Here is a 21,804-nt window from a genome sequence, read left to right as displayed (position 1 = left end):
GAGAGAGAGAGAGCGTGTGTTTTTGTATTAATTCTTGTTACGTCTTAAAGGTCCAGTGTGTAAGATTTAGGTGAAAGGGATCCATTGGATATCACTAGCGTGTTTCATCTAGAATGAGCCCTTTATATATTAAATACATTACATTAACATCAGGAGCGGGTTCTCTCTACGGAGGCCGCCATGTTTTTTACAGTAGCCCAGACTGGACAAACTAAACACCTTTTGAGTTTTTATTACAACTGAAGGCTACCACAGGTTCTCTTTCATGTTTGGAAGAGGAGGGTGAGGTGAGGGGTGTTCAGCTGCAACATGCAACTTCACCACTAGATGTCACCACATTCTACACACTGAATTTAAGGCCCCTTTCCAGCATAAACACTGACCTTATCAGGACCAGTGGAGCTCATGGGGTCCAAAGCTCGGTTTATTATAATTTATTTAAAACCCATATAGTAAAGATTCATAATGAATATGATTAAAAGTGTGTTTGTGTGTGTGTGTGTGTGTGTGTGTGTGTGTGTGTGTGTGTGTGTGTGTGTGTGTGTGTGGGTGGGGGTTCAGATTGACAGTTATCTCCTCTTGAAAGATGTGATGTGAACAATCATCAACCACTGGCTCCTCCCCCTCCCTTCTTACAAACCAGCTGTTCTGTCTCAGTGAACCCGCAGCACATCACCTCTCTCTCTCTCTCTCTCTCTCTCTCCCTCTCTCTCTGTCAGTCCCAGCTCTCCCTGGGGTCTCTTTTCAGGCTTCATTTGTCTGATTCTTTGGGAAAAAAATAGCAGTTTTCATCAGAAGTTGCAACAGGACGACACGGTTCCTGAGAGCGCTCTGTCAAGTGGATCAGCACTTTCTCCAGAGCTGGAGGCAAAGCCCGAGGACTGACCTCTGAGGATTCACAATGAGTCACCGCAAAGCTTTGGAAGGACTCAGAGGAAAAGTTTGTTTAGGTGGAGCTGCAGCCAAAATGTAAGAGGTACTTGGTACGTTTTTTTCTTTCTTGCTGAGACAGCGTTGAGTCAGTGGTGGTGGAGAGACAAACCTTTTTTTTTTTTTACAGTTATATCAAACTTTGAAGAAGAAACATTGAAATGAAGATAGATTTGTTTGTGATACTGTAATGACAGTACATACATATTCTACTGAGTGCATCAACGTTCCACTGTGCATTGCAAACCTCTGCAAAGTCCTGGAATATTACGATGGGGTGAGATTTTGACCTCTAATGAACTTGTAGACATTTAGTCCGTGTAGTTAACACAGACACAAAAATATTTAGAATCACTCAGATGGAGCAAATGATATTAATAACCAGTCGTATCTGAAAACTATGATCACGATTAACAGCTGTTAACCTTTTCAGCATTAGGAATAACAAGACCAACCTCATAGTTAGTGGACAGAACAGGGCCTATATACCTATTATAGAAATGTACTGGAACACATGCAATATGTTTTATTTCTATAAAAAACTGTTTACATATCTTGGATTAATAAAATGTAAATTGTTATTTTCAGTTTTTTTTATTTGATTGTATCTATTTATGTCTTATATACCTATTCATAAAATTATATATATTTTTTGTCTTTGATATTAAAACAATATTGGTAATCAATTGTAATACATAAAGGCAATGAAACTGGTTGTTAGCATAATTTTAAAAAAGCATCACAAAGTGGATTATGGGATTTTCCCTGTGTGAGGGATTACAAATTTTGCATATTTACCTCATCCTCATTATAATGTAGAAAATGATTAATCAATGGTGATTTATTTACGTCTGTCTAAGAGGTAAGGAACAACAGCAAAGGCGAAATGCACTGCATGTTTTTCTCATGAATTAATAACAAGAGGAGATTAAATAAATAAATAGACTGGCTGAAAATGATCATCCCCCTCAGAAGCAAAACGTGGACGGAGCATATGCTGAGGCTGAGGCTGGAACACGGTGAAAACGAGGACACCCTTACATAACGTGCATGAAAATGTACATGTTGTTGTTGGGGATAAATCCGAGAGCAAATGTGTTGCATGCCACCAGAGAAGATTACAGCAGGGGAGGGAGAGCATCAGTGGATCACTGGCACATGTATTGAGGACACAGCATCTTCCACAGTCGTTCATGTGAAACCTGATTATGTGTAGACAGTGGCTGCACTTTTCACAGGAAAGAAAGTGTACAATTTAGGATGTTATATTCTGCAGAGTGTTTAACGTACAGTAAACACATGTATTCGTGAGAAAGCACAGAATGCCTCGGGGTCAGACCTGGGTGGCTGAGAGGTTTCCTCTTTGATGGTGCGATGCAGGGTGACTCTGAATACATACTAATCAATGTGGCCAGCTCCCTGCAGCTGGGCTAAAACAAGCACACTCATTATCTTTCATTTCAAAAGGACAGGGACGGACGGAGGAGAGACGGAGTGTCCTCCATGAATTATTCCTATTGATCAAGTCGCTCCCACTAAACAGAGAGAGAGACAGAGAGAGAGAGAGAGAGAAAGAGAAAGAGAGAGAGAGAGAGCATTCCCTGTAAAATATCCCCTCAAATACTGTGAACACTTATTGATTAACCTCCCAACACCATATACTGTGTGTGTTCCCTTGAAGGTTATGATAATGCAGTGAGGTTCTGTGGATGTTTGGTAGGAGGAAAGATTATGAATAAAAAGTAATTTCTGCATGTTATTAGTTAAGATACATTGTGTGTGTCATGTTTAGAGCAATAAACCAACAGTGATGTCTTCTGTGGCTCTGGAGGAGCTTTGTCTGTCCTGATGATGTCATAGCGCTGTCATTGTTATGTCAACTTGGGCATGCGTTGTTTTATTCTGCCTCAGACGGACACAGCTGGCGACTCGCTGGTGAACATAGACGAGCATTAAGCGACTAAATCCAAAAGTCACTTGGTGGAGAAATGGTGGAGTCCAAACTGAGAGCGAATGGAGATTGTCTATTGGTTATATATCCAACAAGTGACTCCACACCGTGGGCTTTATATGAAGATGGATGACACATCTCCTCTTCCTCCCACGATCCAGAAATGAAGCCAAAATATCCCAGATACGAAACACTGCTGTCTCACATATTTGGAGCCACAGTCTGCAATAACGATCAGGGGATGACAAGGAATACATTAGTTTCTTTGATAAAATTATATTGGAGATTGTACTTTGACTTTTTAGTTTTGGCCAGGATTTCTTACCTTTACTGCAGCTGGCCACCAGTTGGTAATTGTGGCTTCACTTTTGGTCCATCTCCGTCTATGCTCTAAATGATTTATAATGTCGCTCTGTGTCCAGGACACTAAACAGTCCCATGAGCCTTTGCATATTTGCTGTCCAATCACAGTGACCGGCTCACTGATCGCAACAATCCGTCAGTGCTGTGTTCACAGCTTCTTTCCCAAAAGTGACACAAAAAATCCGCTAATGCAATTCATCCAGTTGAACACGAGTTTCCACAAATGTTGAATATCCTGTGTTAATGGATTTTATTTTCTCTTCACAGGAGTGAAGTGTGTTTCATTTGATGTCTAAAGGATTCTGTTGCCTCATCACTGAACAATGGGGGAGTCTGGAGTACAGATGTGCACTTTGAAAGCTTTATTATGAATCATGGAGGAAAACAGTTCATTCCCGAACCCTGATTACAATGAGAGCACCGCCACATGGGCGCCAGTGCCCTCAGCACCCAGCAGACACCTGGGCACCCTTCCCAACCCCCATACACGCTTCAAGGACCTGACAGGGATATTTTTCATGGTGACCATGAATGTTCTGGCACTTCTGGCCAACACTGCTGTTCTGGTTGTTGTCATAAAAGCCCCTCATCTCAGGAAATTCGCCTTTGTTTGTCACCTGTGCGCGGTGGACCTGCTCTGTGCCATCTTGCTCATGCCTCTCGGGATTGTGTCGAGCTCTCCGTACTTTGCTGGCGTGGTGTTCACTGTGCTGGAGTGTCAGGTGTATGTATTCCTCAATGTAATCCTCATAGCTGCCTCTATCTTGACCATCACGGCCATCAGCGTGGAGCGCTACTACTACATCGTCCACCCTATGCGCTACGAGGTGAAGATGACGCTGAAGCTGACTGCAGCTGTCATGGTGATGGTGTGGGTGACCTCTGCCGTGCTGGGGCTGTCCACTGTGTTTGGGTGGCCGTCCTACGGCAGCCTGAGCACCATCAGTGCTGCACACTGCTCGCTGCACTGGAGCCACAGTGATCACAGACGGATCTTCTCTGTGTTCTTCAGTGTCACATGTTTCTGTCTGCCAGCTGTTGTGATTTTTGCTGTCTACTGTAATGTGTACAAGGTTGCACGTGTGGCCGCCCGCCAGCATGGACCTCTGCCCTCGTGGACAACTAATCAACTGAAGCTTCGCTCGGACTCAATAAACAGCCAGACCACCATCATCACAACCCGCAACGCCCCACGCAGGAGGATGCGTGACCGTCCCTTTGGCGGTGGTAAAGCTGCTCTCACTCTGGTGCTAATCGTTGGTCAGTTTCTGATCTGCTGGCTGCCTTACTTTGCCTTCCACCTCCACCTGACGCTACATGCAACACCCATCATCCCCGAGGACCTGGAGGAGACGGTTATCTGGCTGGCCTATTCCTCCTTTGCTATTAATCCATTTTTTTATGGGCTTCTTAATCGTCAGATCAGGGAGGAGCTCTGTAAACTGCGGCGCTGCTACGCGGCCCGGCCCGTGGATCTGGCTTTGTCCAGCCACGAGGGCTCAGGTCCCGAGAACTTCCTGCAGTTCCTCCACAGGACCAGCTGCACGTTAGAGACACAAGCAAGCTTTGCCACACCCAGTCCCAGGAACACTCTGGATCAAACTGGGCAGACTGGATTCAGGATACCGGGACAGATCCCAGAAGAGTTTGGTTAGATATATATTTATACCTCACTGTTGTACCACAGGGTTAATACTCTGCAGTAACGATAACAAAAATAAGCTCAGATACAGCACCAAGAAATAATTACAGGTTTTTTTCTTTGATACTTGACAATTTCATATTTTTATCTAAAGATGTCTCTCAGAGAAATAATGGGCAGTTTAGTTGTTGTTACAGTTTATGTGGTAAAATGAGAAGTTATATAGTTACTGATCTAATAAGGGACACTTTATTTTCACAGCTGAAGCAATGTTACTGTTTATCTGCAATCAGTAGATCTATTTCAATAAAAGTTATCACATTATACTCGAACAGTAAATAATGACACTATGTCCAGTTAACAGATGAGCAGTGACTTTCTCTTACATTATGGTGACCTCTTACTTTTATATGAAGTGCAAATAAACCAGCTATGTCCCCTATACAAGTAGATAGTAATTCAATGCTGACATGTTGTATTTATGTGACAAGGATTTCTGTAAACCTTATTTATTGTACTCAAAGAAGAGACACATCACTTTTTGTTCAATAATTTGTTTTTAAATGTGCAAATAAACACTATGATTTTATGTAAATCATTTAATCTGACAGTACATCACCAGCAAGTAATACACTGTGAACAAAGACAAAATTATACTGTGTTGCCGAGTCAATCATTTCAATGTTTTCACTTTCATTATTTGTTTAAATTTTGTAATTTATTTTACAGTTTTAAAGTCTCTAAAACTGAAGAATCAACAAAGTCCGCCTTCCCATTAAAAGTCTGTCACATGTCCAGGCTAATAATTGTTTCCCATCAGTCTCTGAACACACAAAAAACCCTGTATCATCATATCTACATGTGCATCCTGATTCTGTCTCTGCATAGACGAGCTGTGGTTTTCTGGGTCCTGACCTCTATGTCCATTTGTGACTAAGACAGAGCCCGCTTAACCCAGGATTATATAGAAGGAGAAAATACCATTTCATAACAGCTCAAATGCTTGTATTTAATACCTTCTTAATATACGAACACGGGCAGATTAAACACATTTCCATCTATCCATATATGATAGATGGAAAGTCTGATTTACCTGTCAAATTCTGATACAGTCCTGTATAGTTTGTTCTTGTTGAAGTGAGTTAATCATTATTATTCTGTGCAGATCACTGGAGACGGGTTGATGGCATGTTTTTGATGTGTATGTGCTGGATGTTTTGAAGGAAGGCGCAGCTCTGCAGCTCAGATTAAAGGATAACATCGGATAGACACGCTGATAACTGGGGACAAATGAGAAGAGCACGCCGAGCTAAATTTAAATAAACCCTGTGAACGCCATCCAGAGACACAAATCAGTCAACACATAAACAGATTAGAAATGTGTAGAAAATATAAAAAACGCTGTTAAGTAGTTCTGATGCAGCTTGTCACAGTCAGTGAAGACAGAAGACACACACACACACACACACACACACACACACACACACACACACACACACACAGCAATTTATTGAGGTCCAGATATGTTAAAAGCAAGATAACACTGTGCCATTTTATGGTGTCTGGCTATAGACTCAGTTGTGTAAGTGCTGCAGAGAAGCAGTGCAGCTATTATCAAAGCCAACATAATAAAACACAGCTGGGAACACGCACAAATGAATGATGACACTTGAATCAAAGTTTGTACAGGATACATGTCATCAGGTCATCGTCATCGCCACAGTCGTATAAAGAGGATGTTGGAAAAATTTGAGCTGTCGTGTTATGGTCCACTTTAGGCCACTATACATCATTTAATTGTTCTTTCTTATATATATTTATTTTGTGCATTTTTGCCTTTATTGTTAAGACAGTGTACGTGTGAAATGGGGAGAGCGAAAGGAGGAAGGCATTGATTCAGGCCTCTTTATCTTTTGGAATTGCTCATTAATATTTTGAGTCATTTTTATTCTATACTTATTGGACATTAATGTCAAACTCATGTTGTGCTCCTAATTGTTCAAATACACACATTTTCATTTCAACTCCTGGTGAGATACAAAAGTTGGCAGAGATACCGATTAAATCAGGATGAATCTTGTCATATTTTGCTCAGCGTCATATGTTGTGAGACGGGAGATTAAGGAAACTTCAGGATTTATAAGGAAGTGTCACAAAATTGAAATCCACATTTTGTACCTCAGCTCAAAAAGAAACCCCAAAAAACTCGATATATATCAGTCAGTGAGAAATTGGCGATACGGTTGATGCAAATACACTTCAAAGAGCTGACTGCTTGTTTCATCAGCCCGCCTCCAGAGTGTGTGATTCACTTTAATGAATGTTTGAGTCTGAGCCGTCTTCATAAGCTGCTAATTAAAGTGAAAGACCTCCCAGCTCAGGGGCCACTTCTATTAAATCAAGACAATCACATCGAGTGTCCGCCTCTTCTGCAAATCATATTCACCGTGGATCAAACACACGTCGGGCTCTCTATAGAAAATGAGAATTCAGGCATTGAACTGAGCCGAGGGCGGTTTGTTATAACTCTGCTGAAGCGAGTACATCGTCTGTTTGCTGCTGCTGCTGCTGCACAGACAGTGATAATGAGAGGAGCTCTCCTGAGGAATCAAAGGGAGAAGGTGTCCTCAGACCGGCATGTGCACATTTAACATGACAACCAAACCTCACAGAGTTCACGCGGCACAACCTCACATCCTGTTCACTCAGCTCCCGCAAACTAATGAAGGAGCCGAAGCCGGGATGTTCCTGTCACAGGCTCCCGGCTGAGAAATGGTCGAGCACATGGCCATGTCAGACTCATTCTGTAAATGTATCTTTTATTCTGTTGTGGATTTAGATTGGGGACAGCAGAGCTTAGTGATTGCATTGTTAACTGGACATGACAGATAATCAGTCTGACCTATTGTACTGAAAACAGCTGGACAGACCGACAGTCTGACATCCCTTATCCTGCTTATAAGCTGCTGCTGCTGCTGCTGCTGGAAACAGAGGGGATGGACTGTGGATACAACACTGGTTAAAAACACATTTCCACTGTGTGATGTGAATGTAACTGTCTGTGTTCCGAAAAAGCAGCCATCACCTCATTGAAGTGATGCTTGCACCCCATACATGTCACATGCACAGGCTGGAACGGCACTGAGTAGAGTTCATACCTCCGCCAAGGCCCAACAGTCTCCTTATGAAAGTCCATGTAATTTTACTAGATTTGAATTTTCATTTGGATCTGCACACACTCATAAATATCAGTTTGATTTTCCATCAACATCCATGAATCTTGATCCACATCCACACCGAAAGGTTATGGGTTCTTCTTGGGTCACGCCCCGCCCCTCCGCAAATTAGCTGAGATTAGTTTTCAGGGAATCACACATCACCTAAAAAATATGTTAAATGTATTACTATCATTGTATAACAGCCAGCATTATGCCAGATAAAATACCCCAGCGTTGTCATATATATATATATATATATAGTTTTAATTGAGTATTTTAGATCAAATATTATCCTAAAACTCTTCTGTGTTTTCAAATGGCTGGAGCAGTAGAAAGATTTTCCAAAGTGTGGCTGTGGGGCTACACTGTGTTGACTGTGTGGCCTAAATGTTTCACAAAACAACAACAGAAGATTCTTGGAAAGAAATCTCCTGGGTATGATAACACCCTGGACATGTGACGTCTTGAGATAAGCGTTAAGGTGTAATCCGCTGGAACATTTGTGTTTCTCCTCCTCTTCTCCACTCACCCTCTCTGCTGACCTCACCTGTGCAGCCAGGGACTCAAACAAAGCCCATCTGCCGGGCTGTGCAGGCCATTAGCATACCCTCGTCTCCTGCACCAACACAGGAAACTCTCATCGAGGCACCGTGTTCTTTTCTCTGTCTTCATTCAGCAGGCAGGAATGATCATTACCATGGAGACTGCCTCGGTCATCGTATAGAGTGAAGTCTGTTTAGACGAAACTCTGAACTGATGCACCGCTTGTTGGTAGAAATTCGTTTACTGTATGTTATTATGCTTTTTTTTTTTAACTCATATCAATTATAATTGAATTAATTTTATTGATGCATGAGGCAAACTCTTGGATTTACAGCTGTTAAAACCAATTTGACTCTATTCAAGCCAAAGATCACACACGATTTTATGCAGCATTGATGCCTCTGAATAAATCACTGTCTATATTTACCTAATCCTTATCAGATTATTACATTACCAGCTGCTGCAATGGGTCATTGTTTGGTGACGACGACGACGAGGAGTGTGAGATGGCTTTCTGGGACGAAGGTCAGGTGAGTAGCTGAGAAAAGTGTGATCAGGTCTAACTCTGTGGATTCAAAGCTGGACTATTATTAGCACTGAGCGTGTCTGGTTAATGGGTCCGAAGGTCGAAAGAGGTGAAAGTGTTTTCCCTTAAAAGCTTGTTGCGAAAGGTGTTTTACACCAAACAGAGTGCGAAGTCCTGATGGCACTTTTAACAGTATCCGGACCTAAAGAGGAGGCTGTTGGGATGATACAGTAAATTTCCTGTTGCTTCTGCACTGGGATTGATGGTGACAGAGCAAACCAAGGCAGTGATGCATCCTTACACTCACAATTAACAGCTTTCCAGTAAACCATTATCTCTACCCTGTTTTTGATTAGATTTGTTTCCCTCAAAAGCTTTAAAACAAATCATATATATACACGTTAAAAAGATAGATTGTGTCTGTCCCACACGACGTAAAAGGGTTTATGACATTAAGGGGTTTATTTTGCTCATTAAAATCAACTAGCAGCCAAGACGATGGCATCTGAGACGTAGAATAGACTTGATTTCAGTTACGGAGCATTGCAGTTTTGAGATAGGTTCCATAAGAGTACAATAAAAAAAACATAATAAAGATGTGTTTTAGAGCGATTAAAGCTGCATCTGCAGAATCATTATCTCTGTATAGGAGATTATGTTTTCACCTTTTTTCTTTCTTTTTTTTGCAATATTACGCAAAAACTACAGGACAGATTTAAACGAAACTTAATGGAAGGATTATTTAATTTTGGTCTGCAACCAGAGTCAGGAACCCCCGTTTCTTTAACATAGCAAGATAGGGTAGATTTTTACATTTTCTCTAATGTCCCATATCGAGTTTGTGAGATTTAAGGAGACTGATGGCCTTCGCTGATTTGTGCTCTGCCAAGTGCCAGTCTAGATTCTTGAGGAAATTCATTTTAGCAGGACATTTAATTTCTATTATAGGCCAGAGGGGGGCAGGAGTGTCTTGCCTCCCGACTCCTTCTCTGACAACAGGCACCTATTTAACTGCAAGAAAGATTGAAAATGAATGGAATGAATGAAAAAATAAATTCTAATGAATGAAATCAACAAGGCAATAACACTTAAATCTCTAAATCACTAAATGTTCCGAATAGAACGGATTTCCTTTGTCACACATTTGCAGATTTGTCTCATGTATGTGTCTGTGTGATGCCATTCCCTGTAGCTTGCATCAGTGTGTTTACTGGGTCATCTCCATGCTCACAGTATTTATATCCCCCCCTCCTTCGTGTCGTCCCACAGCACAGGAAAATGATCCTCACTCTGCAAATACCATCCAGGGCACCGTAACATTCCCAATATAACCCTGGTGCATGCAGCCAGCCGTGGAGTCCGACCAGCGGCCTCAGTCTGAGCTTGTTGGTGCAGACACGGACATCCACTCTGCTTTTCTTGGACAGTGTCTGCCTCACATGTTCGGATGGATTCCACGGTGAAAGGGGAAGACTCAGAGGAAGTGGAGATTGACTTGGAGGACTCCAGTGACCCTGACGACTTTGATAATGGGGAGGAACCTCAGATGCTGTGGAGGGCCCATCCTGCTCAGGAGGAAGAGGACAGCATTCATACTTCTATGCTCGTGGAAATCAGCGATACAAAGCCTCTGATTAACGTCAGGGACCCCCGAGGTATCAATGACTGCCTCAAGGTAACGCATTCCTCTGCAGTGACTTTGTTTTATCAACACTATTCACACTTGATTCCAAATGTTGAGAAGCAGGAAGCTGATTTTCTCATTGCACTGCCCTCCAGTGGATATGTGTTCCATGCTGAAGGTGAATCATCCTCTTCGCAACTGTGGCTTCAGCATCACTTCTCTCTGTGTCTCCAGGTAACGTTTGAGGATGTGATTGCTGAGCCAGTGTCATTGCGCAGTGGCGACAGAGTTTGGATCTGGAGCCACGCCCTGTTTGAGGTGTGCAGGGTTTGGATCTACAGGGTCGTCACTGTGCTTCTGGCCATTCCCATGTCGGTGATCTTTGGCCTCCTCTTTGCCATCCTCAGCTGTTTCCACATCTGGTAGGTTCAGATCCTGCTGCCTTCCGGATTGATATTATATATAGTATTAACATGACAACAAACTCTGTGTGGTGTCTAACCACAGCAATAGTTTGGCTTTAATTTGGCCAGAGAACCTCCATCAAAAACACATATGGTCTATGCAGCCTCAACTCCCAAATATTAAACATTCGATAAAGATCTTGAAATAAATTCTGAAATAGATAATCACATTAAATACATTTTATAAAATAGTTGAGTAGATCTTTTATTATGAAAATCAAACTTCAAAATGTCCTTTTTCAAAAGCCATTGATGTTATGTAGATGCATTGTGGGAAATCCGTAATCCATAAGTGTTTAAGTCACTGGGCACTTAAAGACTGCCACATCCTATGAAAGTGCAATAATGAATCACTGAAGAACTACTTACTGGTTTTCACTGTCTGGATATTGGAGGAAACACAATGGGATAACAACGGGACACCTTAATATGAGAGGAGGGGTAAAAAATAGCTTTTTGATTTAATAAAAGATATTTAAAAAACTATGGTTAAACAATAATCTTTGAATATCCTGATGCTAATATATTAAGAAGCAGTTGAAAATAGTCAGTTAGTCAGTTAAATATTTTCTGTTGTGTATAAAGAGAAACTGTGGCTGTAAAGAAACAAGAAGGACACAGGTACCTAGTTAACACACACTGTGTATTCATTCATTTACTCTACCACAGGAATATATAGAGGTAGAGACCTCCTTCATAATACAGCCGAGTAAGACACAAGACAACAGGAAAACACAAATAACTAACAGCACCATTTATCAAATAGCTAAAATATAAAGCCATAGGAATACATACAGTGTAATTTGAAGCAAATACATCAATTGAAACAAATGAATCAACTAAAACAAGAGCAGCTGGAGGTAAAATAAGATGAGATCAAAAACAAAAACACTTGATTCTGACGATTTTGTTTATGATGATTGTGTATCTTCCCTGTAACAGGATGGTGAGTCCCTTTATCCAGTGTATTCGTATGGGCACCCGCTGGCTGCAGGGCCTATGGAGCATCGTGCTGGGCATCATTGTGCGTCCCTTCTTCACGAGCGCTGGGAGATGCTGCGCAGGCTTCAGCATCCACCTGGCCAAAGAATGAGACTCACGCAGGGGAAGCTAATCCACACTGGGATTGTTTGTTGTATGCGCACAAGTGCAATGATATTGACATGGACTGAGCTCGAGTGGGCATTTGATTCTTTATTACATTATTCATACAGGACATGAGGATTTATGAAGGACATTTCATCTCAGAGTGGGATTGAAAAGAGGATGTGAGTGAATATCCCATGATACAAACTGAGTTTCACAATAACCTCTGTTACAGTGGCTGAGAAGGAGGACATTTTTGTGAAGCATGCAGCACTTTTACTTATTTCAAAATGGGGCTATGTTTCTTAGAGTTTGAACTCATTTCAGCAGAATCTGTTATGTTAATTGAATGTAGTTCAAGGATTTTGTTACAACATTTTCGTTTGGTGTTATATTTTCCTGCATTTTTAGAGTTTTACCTCAAGAAGCAAAAACTATCAGGATGTAATTTTGATTAAAGAAGACACTCATTTTAAACCTAGAATAGAAAAGAAGAAGTTATAATAGATGTGTTTTTCTGGGAAGAAATGACAATAAGAGACATTTTTTACTGTTTGAAATTAGATGAGCTCTGAACACTTAACATAATTAATGTGGATTAAATTGAATGAAGCTAATAAAATGATAAACCCACTTATTGTGATTGAAGCAAATATTCAAAGCGTTGTCTGTTACAGAGTTTGTACTAATGTATGAATAATATGAAAGATGATGACCTACAGGACAGGACATGTGATTACCTTCATATATTTATCTATGCAACAGATTTCAGTTTGATTCTTGGATTTTATATTGGTTTATATATTGGCTTCAGTGTTTTATATGGCTCCTTCTTATAGATCAGTGTGAAATGCAGCATGAGCCTGTTTCCCTCTGTGTGAAATGCTTTGTCACAGACCCAGTGAGAGTTGTCACATTTGCCTTAAAGAATGGACTTCACGTGTGTGTGTGTGTGTGTGTACTTGATGTGGTATGTCAGCAGTACCCTCTATTTGAGGAAGCTGTCAGCTGCTCAAGTCCTGGCGGCGACCCAGGACTGGAATAACACTGAGTGGCGTTCCAGTTCACACACACTGCCACTCCCTGCCCACATGTGGCTCTGAGAGCAGCCAACACACCCCAGACTCTCACTGTGGCCCCCCCCTCGCTTCATTATCTCAGCTTCAGCCCCGGCCTGCTCTTTCTGTCAGAGAGCGAGCGGGACCATGGCTGACAGTGACCACAGCCAGGAGCCCGTGATGAGGAGGGACAGCCACACCAGGGAGATCAAGGGTGTGGTCAAGGAGCGGATTGTCTATCTTTTACTTTATTATGAAAGGAAACCTGTTAGGCACCAGTATGAATTTGTAGCTGTAGGTTAATCGAGCCTCAGCAGTGTGTGTGTATGTCTAATGAAATGCTCCTAACTCTCTGTGCAGGGACATAGTGGAGCAGTAATTCTCGACTTTGGGGACTATTTATTTTTTCATGTTGAAATGTTCAAGGGTTTTGAACCAAAGTGGTCTCAAAATAATTCTGACCCAACAGCTGCCAAGCACAACACGTTGTCCAGCTATTAAGCTTTTAACAAAATTTCAAAGCATTAAAAGCTTTTCTTTACGATGCAATGAAAAGTTGTTTTCTTTATTGTCAACAGGTGCTTTGGTTCAAGGCAGTATTTCATGGGTGAATTTAACCTTTATAGACAAGTCGTGGTGGTGATTGAAACTCTCTGGGGGGCTTTTAAGTAAGAATCTTTGCTATGTGACTCAGGGGGTAGAGAGGGTGGTCCACCAAGCAGGAGGCTGGTGGTTTCAAATTGCCCTTGATGGCTGTGCCAGCGTGTGACTGGTGTGCTGTGTAGAGAAGTGTTGTGTGAATGTGTGCGTGAATGTGACTTTTACTGGAAATTGTTTTTGAGTGGACTGGAAAATTGTTTTATAAATACAGACCATTTGCCATTTCACCGTAATTCAACCATTAAAAGGTTTGTTCTTCTAAAGGAAAGTACGAGATCTCTGCTGCTGCTGATTCCTGCCACCACCCGTATATAACAGACATAACTGGACTTTGTAAATGACACTGAAAGCACAAAAATAACATTCACTAACCCCAATATTTATGTTTGCTTCCTGAAAGAATGTCTAGTATTTTGTGTTTTTTTTAAACTGTACTGCCCGGCCTGACTCTTTCAGCCTCCATAACCAAACACACTCTCTCTACGGGCTCCAGTTCCACTTTGAGGACGTGATCGCAGAGCCAGCTGTCCTACACAGTGTGGACGGGGTGTGGAAAGCCAGCTGCACCACCTCACTGCTGTTATCGCTCCTGTTTGCTTGTGTGTCATTCTGCCACATCTGGGCAGTCGTGCCCGGCGTTAAGAGCCGACTGGTTGAGAGCCAGTGCCTGGGTCGAATCCACTCGCTGGTCATACACACCTCCATTGGCTCGCTGTGAGGGAATGGGGCATGAATAAAAAGATAGAAGCTGAAGATTGTATTCTTGTTTTAATCTTGAAATTGTCTTGAAATAGTTTACATGATTTTTTCATTCCTATGCCAATATCGACCGTATCAACTTTATATACATAAAATATTTTCTTAAATATAACATATATGTTCTTACTCCATTAAACTGATGCTAATCTCTCCCACGTTATGTGGCTATGATTGAAACTGCATGTATGAATGTTCTCCTCCATCTTCAAACTTCACCCCGTGTGCTGCTCAAAACCACAAGGTCTTCTTTGAATCCTTTGCCATGACAAACAAAGTTAAAGAACATTTCAAAACACTCTTAATGAGGTAAGATTGCACATTATATGATCGTGACAGTGAAACTCTCCATATGTTGAGTATAAAAAAGTTGGCACATCATATGGAATCATGAAGCCGGAGACACTGAGCAGAAAGATAAGACTGTTGCTTGGAGTAATCACTGTGGCCACTAGAGGGAATCATTTTCACAGCTTGGTCCCGAACTGGGTTCAATGTGCTTTAAATCTTAGGTTCATGTACACTGAGAAAACAGAGATGGAGTTGATCAAAACAATGACGTTCAGACACACATGAAAAGTACTGGAAATTATTTACAAAAGGAATTTCATGGTACAAACACTGTTTGATCTGTGACACAAGAAAGTCTGCTGACGACATTGAAACCACGCAGTCTGCTGCTTAAATTGCTGCTTCAATTCTTATTGATTTTCTTTGTTGATTGTTTTCTTGAGTTGTTACAGTGAACATTTTTGCATTAAGCCAAAGTTGAGAGTGAATTTTTTCTTCACAGATTTCTTAATCCATGCAACATTTTCATTTAACCACACACATGATAGAATAACGTGAGTACACAAAATAATGTGGCATTAAAGGTCAAACAATCACTACTTGAAATAAGGTATTTGCACTGAGCGACAAAATATTAAAATTTGCTTTCTAAAAGAGTCTCTTTGTACAATATGTGACCATCGCTTATCTTTCAAGGTCAAGTCTGGACAACATCAAGACTTTAGGCTTCAACACTGAAGGATATGAACAACAACTTGTTTATGTTTACACAGAAAATAACTCTTATGAATAAGAGACACACTGTATATGCAGGACAGGGAGTTCAAAAGGAAAGCGATGTTTTGCGAAAGCAGAGGGCATCAATCCTTTTGAACTGATGCCAGATGCCAGATGTAGCCTGCGTAGAAGCCTTACTTCACATCACAGTTTGGACAGAGATGTTGTTCTGCTCTCTGTTGTCTCTGGGTGCAGGGAATGGTCTCTGGAGAGGAGGATTGCATTGCCTATTTACCCCAGTTTCAAGCATCGGAAAACGAACACGCTGCAATGGCCACCACCACAGCAGCGCAGCAGATAATTAGATGTGGGAATGACATGATTGCCACACTACTCAACAGCATGTTGGATGCTTGGATGGCGTTCAGCTGGCTTTTCAATGTCCCGGCTGGACGTTTGCGTCACGTGCTGGACGTGTGCGTGAGGCTCCGCTGGCTGCTGGTGTTCTTGATGACGTAAGTGGAGCCGTTCCTCTTGTGCCTGCCGTGTTGATCGTAGCCACAGTGGGAGTCTGCCAGGTGCTTTCGACAGCAGCAGGAGAAGCACTGCACCAGGTCGTGGAACAGGTGACCGGCAAAGAACATGTAGATCCAGGGGTTGCAGCAGCTGTTGAGACTGGCCAGCAACATGGCGATGATAAAGGCCATGTCTAGAGAGAGAGACAGAGAAAAACACCTGATATCGATACATGTCCATTCTAACAGTGCAAAATAAATGCATCTGAGTGGGTCGGATTGGGAAGAGTTTAGATAATCATCTGATGATATATTTTCTTGTCAAACCCAAACGTTTGACTGCAGGTTACCCTAACACATAATATCTTAATCATCTCTGCTTTATAGGCCTCAATTACTGGCAAAAACCTATTTAAACACATCAGTGAACCACAGCATTGTGCTTCATGACATCCTCCTTCATCAAGATGGAATCATCATGTTTATTTTCAGTATATGTCGCACTGATGCCGTCCTGCTGCTGGAAACACTTGATATAGAACCAAGTCCTCAGTGGAGATGTCTCAAACAAATACAGGTGTGTTAATTTACCTGCATTTGTTCAAGATGAAGTCAAGATGAGATGTCACAGATTGTGTAAAGTTTAAACAATCCATTGCATCTTATATAAATCAGTCTCTTTCCAGGGCAGCTGCCCAGAAACATTTATTTTCTAGGAAAATACAGACAGTTGATGGATGCCATACAAATAGGATTTTAAGTAGCTTGAATAGTAGGTTGACACATGATAAACTGGCTTCAATTAGAATGGGCTGTACTGAGTAAAAAAACATACGTTATTATATCTCATTAATCTATTTGATTAAATCTCCAATTGTAGGAGCTTCGGATCACGAAGAATCCCGACATGTAGGAATGGTGGAAAGTGGAAGACCTCCACATTTTTTTTTACCGATCTTTGATGTGATGTGAGAGATATAGTCCACGTCATCTTCTTCTCCTCTGTGGTCAAAATGCTGACCTGTTCTATTCATGCCGTTCTGACTCGCTATAGCTGTATTTTGGGAGGTGTGGTGTGTACAGTGTCAACTAAATGACCTGTCAAGACTTGTTCAACAGATAAGTTGAACACAAGAGATTATTTAGTGCAGGAAGTGCAGGGTCACGGAGGATACAGTCCTCATTACCACAACATAAGAGCATTTTCTTATTTAACCCTGCATATCTTCACTTTGACTTACAGGAAACTCTTCACTCTGCCTGAAATGAAAGGAAAAACACTAATGTTGACCCCTTGTCTGCAATATCATGATGGACAGAACCACTATCTTCAGACTGAAGCTGAAAATAGAAAGGAGGGAATAATGGTGTCATTCAAATGGAGGATTTTAATTATACTGCCATCACACATTTTATTGAGAGTGCAGGCTATATCCAAGACTATTCTGAGGATGAAAAGTTAATCAAACACTGCATAAGTGCTCAAAGTCAGGTTCTGCTTCATTATGTGTGGATCCCCTGCAGGTGGTTCAGTGCAATAAAGATATGACAGGAAGTTCATGGCTGGGAAAGTGCTCAAGGTGTTTGCACGAGCGACAGCAAACTCATCATTACGCCACGTTACGTCAGAGAGGGTGCAATAAATCCGTAAACATGTCAGTGGGAAATGACTTATCTTTACCTTCACACTAAGGAATGGACAGAAACTTATCTTCCAAATGTTTTCTTGGAAATCTAGTTGCTAACATCAACTGCATGTGCACTAGATGATGTATATTTAATCTACCAGTCCGCCGTTCATGAAACTGCCCCAAATATTTCAAATTGATTGCTCCTGTCCTCCTCCCCTCTCTGTTTCTTTCTCCCATGCACATGTGTAAACCATACTTATACCATAATCAGTTCAGCAATTTATTCTTAGAATTTAATTTATTTACATTTTATGCGATTAATGTACTGTGCAAATCGGTAATTACTGTCAGTAATAAAGGATTAGTTAAACAATGATCTGTCTGTGTAGTATGACCGTCCAATGAAAACCACATGTCTTCAGATTGGGTGATTTGAAGGTTTTTGATAAACTGAACCGATGGAGGTGCAGTGATTCGCACCTCACAGCGGTGAGGACCTTTCTGTGTGGAGTTTGTATGTTCACTCCAGGTCTGTGTTTGTTCCTAAACTATAGACCAAGCATGATGCAAGCGTCTTTACTCGATTCAGACCGACACAGTTGGTCATTTACTTGTCCAGCGCTCATCTCATTCACCCATGGGTGTGATGTCCTTAAAATTAGGTGTGATCAGTGGATGTCGTTTGCGATTTCGACCAACCAAACCTGGATCTGAACGTAATGGTGCAGTATTTCTCTATTTTTATGAACGCATATTATCAAGATCAGTCATATGCGCCTCAGTGGGTGCACAAGTGAACACACACACACACAGGAACACACTTCGTAGAGAAGAGTTTTCTAGTACTATCTGGCAAATCTCCTCCGCCCCAGACAAGCTGCAGGTCACTAACAGCTTCCTTTATGCAAACACACCTGCTTTTAAAGAGAATGGAGGATGACACTCTGATTGGTTTATTGCATGTTACACCCATGATTAATTAAGAGACTAAGTGCAACCCATTTGAACCATGGACCTGACGCTGCTATATGTTCCACCATTAACTAGCATTAGTGTATTTGACCGCACCATAAATGCACTTACAACTTGCACTCGAAACCATGCACTTACAGTACATCCTAAACATGAAGCCCTTTATGTCAGCACTGTGAGAGACTGACCCCCCCTCTCACCCCCAGCACTGATTGGCTGCAGCCCTCCAACAATCCTCAGAGGAGACGTCCTATAGCTAATGGATGGATGGATGATTTTATAGCCTCTTATCAGATGAGAACATTCTCCTGCCTCTCAAGCTGAATGACAAATAATAACACACTGGAATATCAGGAAACATGTATTGTCACAAAACTGAAAATGTTTTTTTTTTTATTATGACAAGTTGCAATTTTCGGAGGTGGCTTTCAAAGAATTCAATATTTCAGAGTTTACTAAATGGTAATATGTGATATCGCAGTGACTGAGTCCATCCATGTAAATCATATGGGGGACATTATCCTTTGTTTTCCTTATTACCACCAAACCATTTGAAAGAAAATACTAAAAGAGGAGGCTGATTACACAGGCATAATGTGACCGAGGCTATCTGACCCTGTGAATGCTCTGAATGAACATTCATGCAATTTCCCTCAGATAGCGCCACTTACAATGCATGGGTCATCTCTGCTGTGCTGCCCTTGTTCCATTAAATGGCAAACTCAGATGATAAGAGCGGTACATCTGAGCAAACTCTGCAGTTAAATGGAAATTATACAAACCACCACAGGGAAGACACAGAGAGAGAAACTCTTTGATGCTGTGGTCCATTTACTTTCCCAGTGGCTCTGGGGACTTTCTGTCTACTGATAACCACTGGAAATGACACTCCCATTATTCTGTGTTCACTTTGTAGCTGCCGTAAGTTAAACACTGCTGTGTTGTCGTGGAAGATAAGTGGACTTTCTTATGCAGCCCAGCTCAGGCATACAGTACAGTGGAGGAATAACATTTGTGTTGTATTGTTAGAGATAAATTGTGTTTTATAACATCATAAACAATAATCTCACCAATATAAATCTTGCACAAAGATGATGCTCAACCTATAGTGACCCTGAGTGTTTTGCACACTGTAAAAGAGGAGTCATATCTGCAAAAATCCATAAATATGATTGTTACTGAAGTTGTGTTTTAGCAAAGAGGCTGCTTTTGGTGAATCAGGATTGTAAACCCAACTCCACCAGCTGTGCGTAAAGGAAAACTGCTTGTGCCTTTACCTTCTCTCGGTGCAGCCGGATCCCAGGCAGACCACATCTGGACGAAGAAGAAGGGAGTCCAGCACACGATGTAGGCAAGCACCACAACAAACGTCATTTTCACTGTGCGAATCTTTGCTTTCGAAATGAGCCTCACGCTGCTCACGCGAGAGAGCGGGTGCGGGCTTTTGGAGGCCTTGTCTGAGGTGAGGGTCAGGAAGTGATCCCTCCTGGTTTTTAAATTGAAATTCTGCCATATTTTGAAACATATCAAACCGTAGCAGACGCTCAAAATAGCCACTGGGAGGATGTAAATGCTGAGACTCATCCATGTGATGTACGCTTTGGCCCCCCACGGCTGCACGAAGTCCCCCCAGCAGTCATACACACCGTCCCCGACCTCCTGCAGAGAAAAGATGTAAGCTTGAGGAGCGCTGAACACCAGGCTGAGCGCCCAAGAGGCGAGCACGCAGAAGCGATCCTTCCTCTTGTGCACGGAGCGAAGCGGCACACAGATGGCCACGCACCTGTCGACGGACATCAGGACCAACATGTAGGTGGACGCAAACATACCCACGACCTGGAGGTATTTAACCACCCTGCACAGCAGATCCGGCCCGTAGAAACGAAACGTGATGTCCCAAATGAGCTGCGGCAAGACCTGAAAGACCGCGACGACGAGGTCAGCGATGCTCAGGTGCTTCATGAAGTAATACATCCGAGACTGGCTGTGCTTGGTGGTGTGGACCGCCCACAGGACGCACAGGTTCCCGGTCAGAGCGAGCAGGAGCACCAGCACCAGGACGGCAACCTCCACTTTGGCCACTTCTTCGTTTCGTTTCAAAGGATTCACTGTGTTGTTTCCTACATGGCTTTCGTTTCCACGACTTGAGATGCTCCACGAAACATTATGCGCCCAACTCTCCTGCACGCGTAAAAGCTCCTCCATCGTGCGTAAAAGCGCCACTCTGGCGCAGACAGCGGTCACATCACAAACCCAGGTCCAGGGCTGCTTTCCAGAGCATCAGCTTGGGTCTGTCCTCTGCTATTTTCTGCCAAATCACTCTGTTAAAGTTGGTTTTGTGAGCTGCCTTTTATTTTAAATGAGAGTAGAATCCAAAAGTTGGTGCTGTCTTCTGTACAGAGAAACAAAATGTCACGAACATCCAGTCAATTCATTTGAAACATATGAAGCCTTTAAACTATTAAAACACAATGGAATTTAATATCAAATCAAGGTATTCTGTACAAAAGAAGCTTACCTTCAGTGGAAATCTCTGCACTGTTAGTTTGGGCTGTCGGAGCAGCGCGCTCATCACTGCGTCCTGTTTGATGTGTGGGTTGTGTGGTTTGCTGAAGCTCTGTCACTAACCTCCTCCCCTCATCTGCTCAGAGTAAATGTCTGTGATGAGCGTGTCTCCTTATATCTCCCCCTGTCGCTCTCCTTCTCCTTGTACATTGAAATGCCTCTCAACATTTGGACTTATACTTATATCATATTATATTATGTCATCCTCAGTCAAGCAGAATTTTGTTCTTTAGAGCCACTTTTATTTTCAAACGAGAAATATGGAAAATGTTGTAGCTGTCAGTATTGGTTG

The 21,804-nt window shown here is 42.0% G+C and overlaps 4 protein-coding genes across 6 annotated transcripts; 3 read left to right on the top strand and 1 right to left on the bottom strand.

Moving 5' to 3' along the window:
• Nucleotides 1-661: 661 nt before the first annotated feature.
• Nucleotides 662-5,540, top strand: si:ch211-213o11.11 (probable G-protein coupled receptor). Of its 3 annotated transcripts, none has more exons than XM_035152354.2 (2): nt 662-969; nt 3,512-5,540. In XM_035152354.2, exon 2 carries the CDS (start codon nt 3,619-3,621, stop codon nt 4,897-4,899), a length of 1,281 nt encoding a protein of 426 aa, XP_035008245.2. In that variant the 5' UTR covers nt 662-969; nt 3,512-3,618; the 3' UTR covers nt 4,900-5,540. The 3 variants fall into 3 exon arrangements, with proteins under 3 accessions (XP_035008245.2, XP_035008244.2, XP_035008243.2); XM_035152353.2 differs by having other exon boundaries at nt 662-976; XM_035152352.2 differs by having other exon boundaries at nt 662-983.
• Nucleotides 5,541-10,485: 4,945 nt separating this feature from the next.
• Nucleotides 10,486-12,995, top strand: cav4a (caveolin 4a). Its single transcript, XM_035152234.2, has 3 exons — nt 10,486-10,848; nt 11,032-11,219; nt 12,204-12,995. Exons 1-3 carry the CDS (start codon nt 10,621-10,623, stop codon nt 12,352-12,354), a joined length of 567 nt encoding a protein of 188 aa, XP_035008125.1. The 5' UTR covers nt 10,486-10,620; the 3' UTR covers nt 12,355-12,995.
• A 557-nt stretch (nt 12,996-13,552) lies between these two features.
• On the top strand, nt 13,553-14,783 carry LOC124851546 (caveolin-3-like). Its single transcript, XM_047339312.1, has 2 exons — nt 13,553-13,639; nt 14,559-14,783. Exons 1-2 carry the CDS (start codon nt 13,553-13,555, stop codon nt 14,781-14,783), a joined length of 312 nt encoding a protein of 103 aa, XP_047195268.1.
• A 102-nt stretch (nt 14,784-14,885) lies between these two features.
• oxtrb (oxytocin receptor b) lies at nt 14,886-21,586 on the bottom strand. The gene is made up of 3 exons (XM_035152232.2): nt 21,466-21,586; nt 20,225-21,339; nt 14,886-16,538 (listed from the first exon to the last, which is right to left on the bottom strand). The coding sequence occupies exons 2-3, from the start codon at nt 21,150-21,152 to the stop codon at nt 16,291-16,293; spliced, it is 1,176 nt and encodes a 391-aa protein (XP_035008123.1). The 5' UTR covers nt 21,153-21,339; nt 21,466-21,586; the 3' UTR covers nt 14,886-16,290.
• Between the last annotated feature and the right edge of the window lie 218 nt (nt 21,587-21,804).

This window comes from Hippoglossus stenolepis, chromosome 3, assembly GCF_022539355.2.
Source record: "Hippoglossus stenolepis isolate QCI-W04-F060 chromosome 3, HSTE1.2, whole genome shotgun sequence".
Lineage (NCBI taxonomy): Eukaryota > Metazoa > Chordata > Actinopteri > Pleuronectiformes > Pleuronectidae > Hippoglossus > Hippoglossus stenolepis.
The sequence above is the reverse complement of the archived record's forward strand: the minus strand, read 5'-3'. Positions and strand labels throughout refer to the sequence as shown.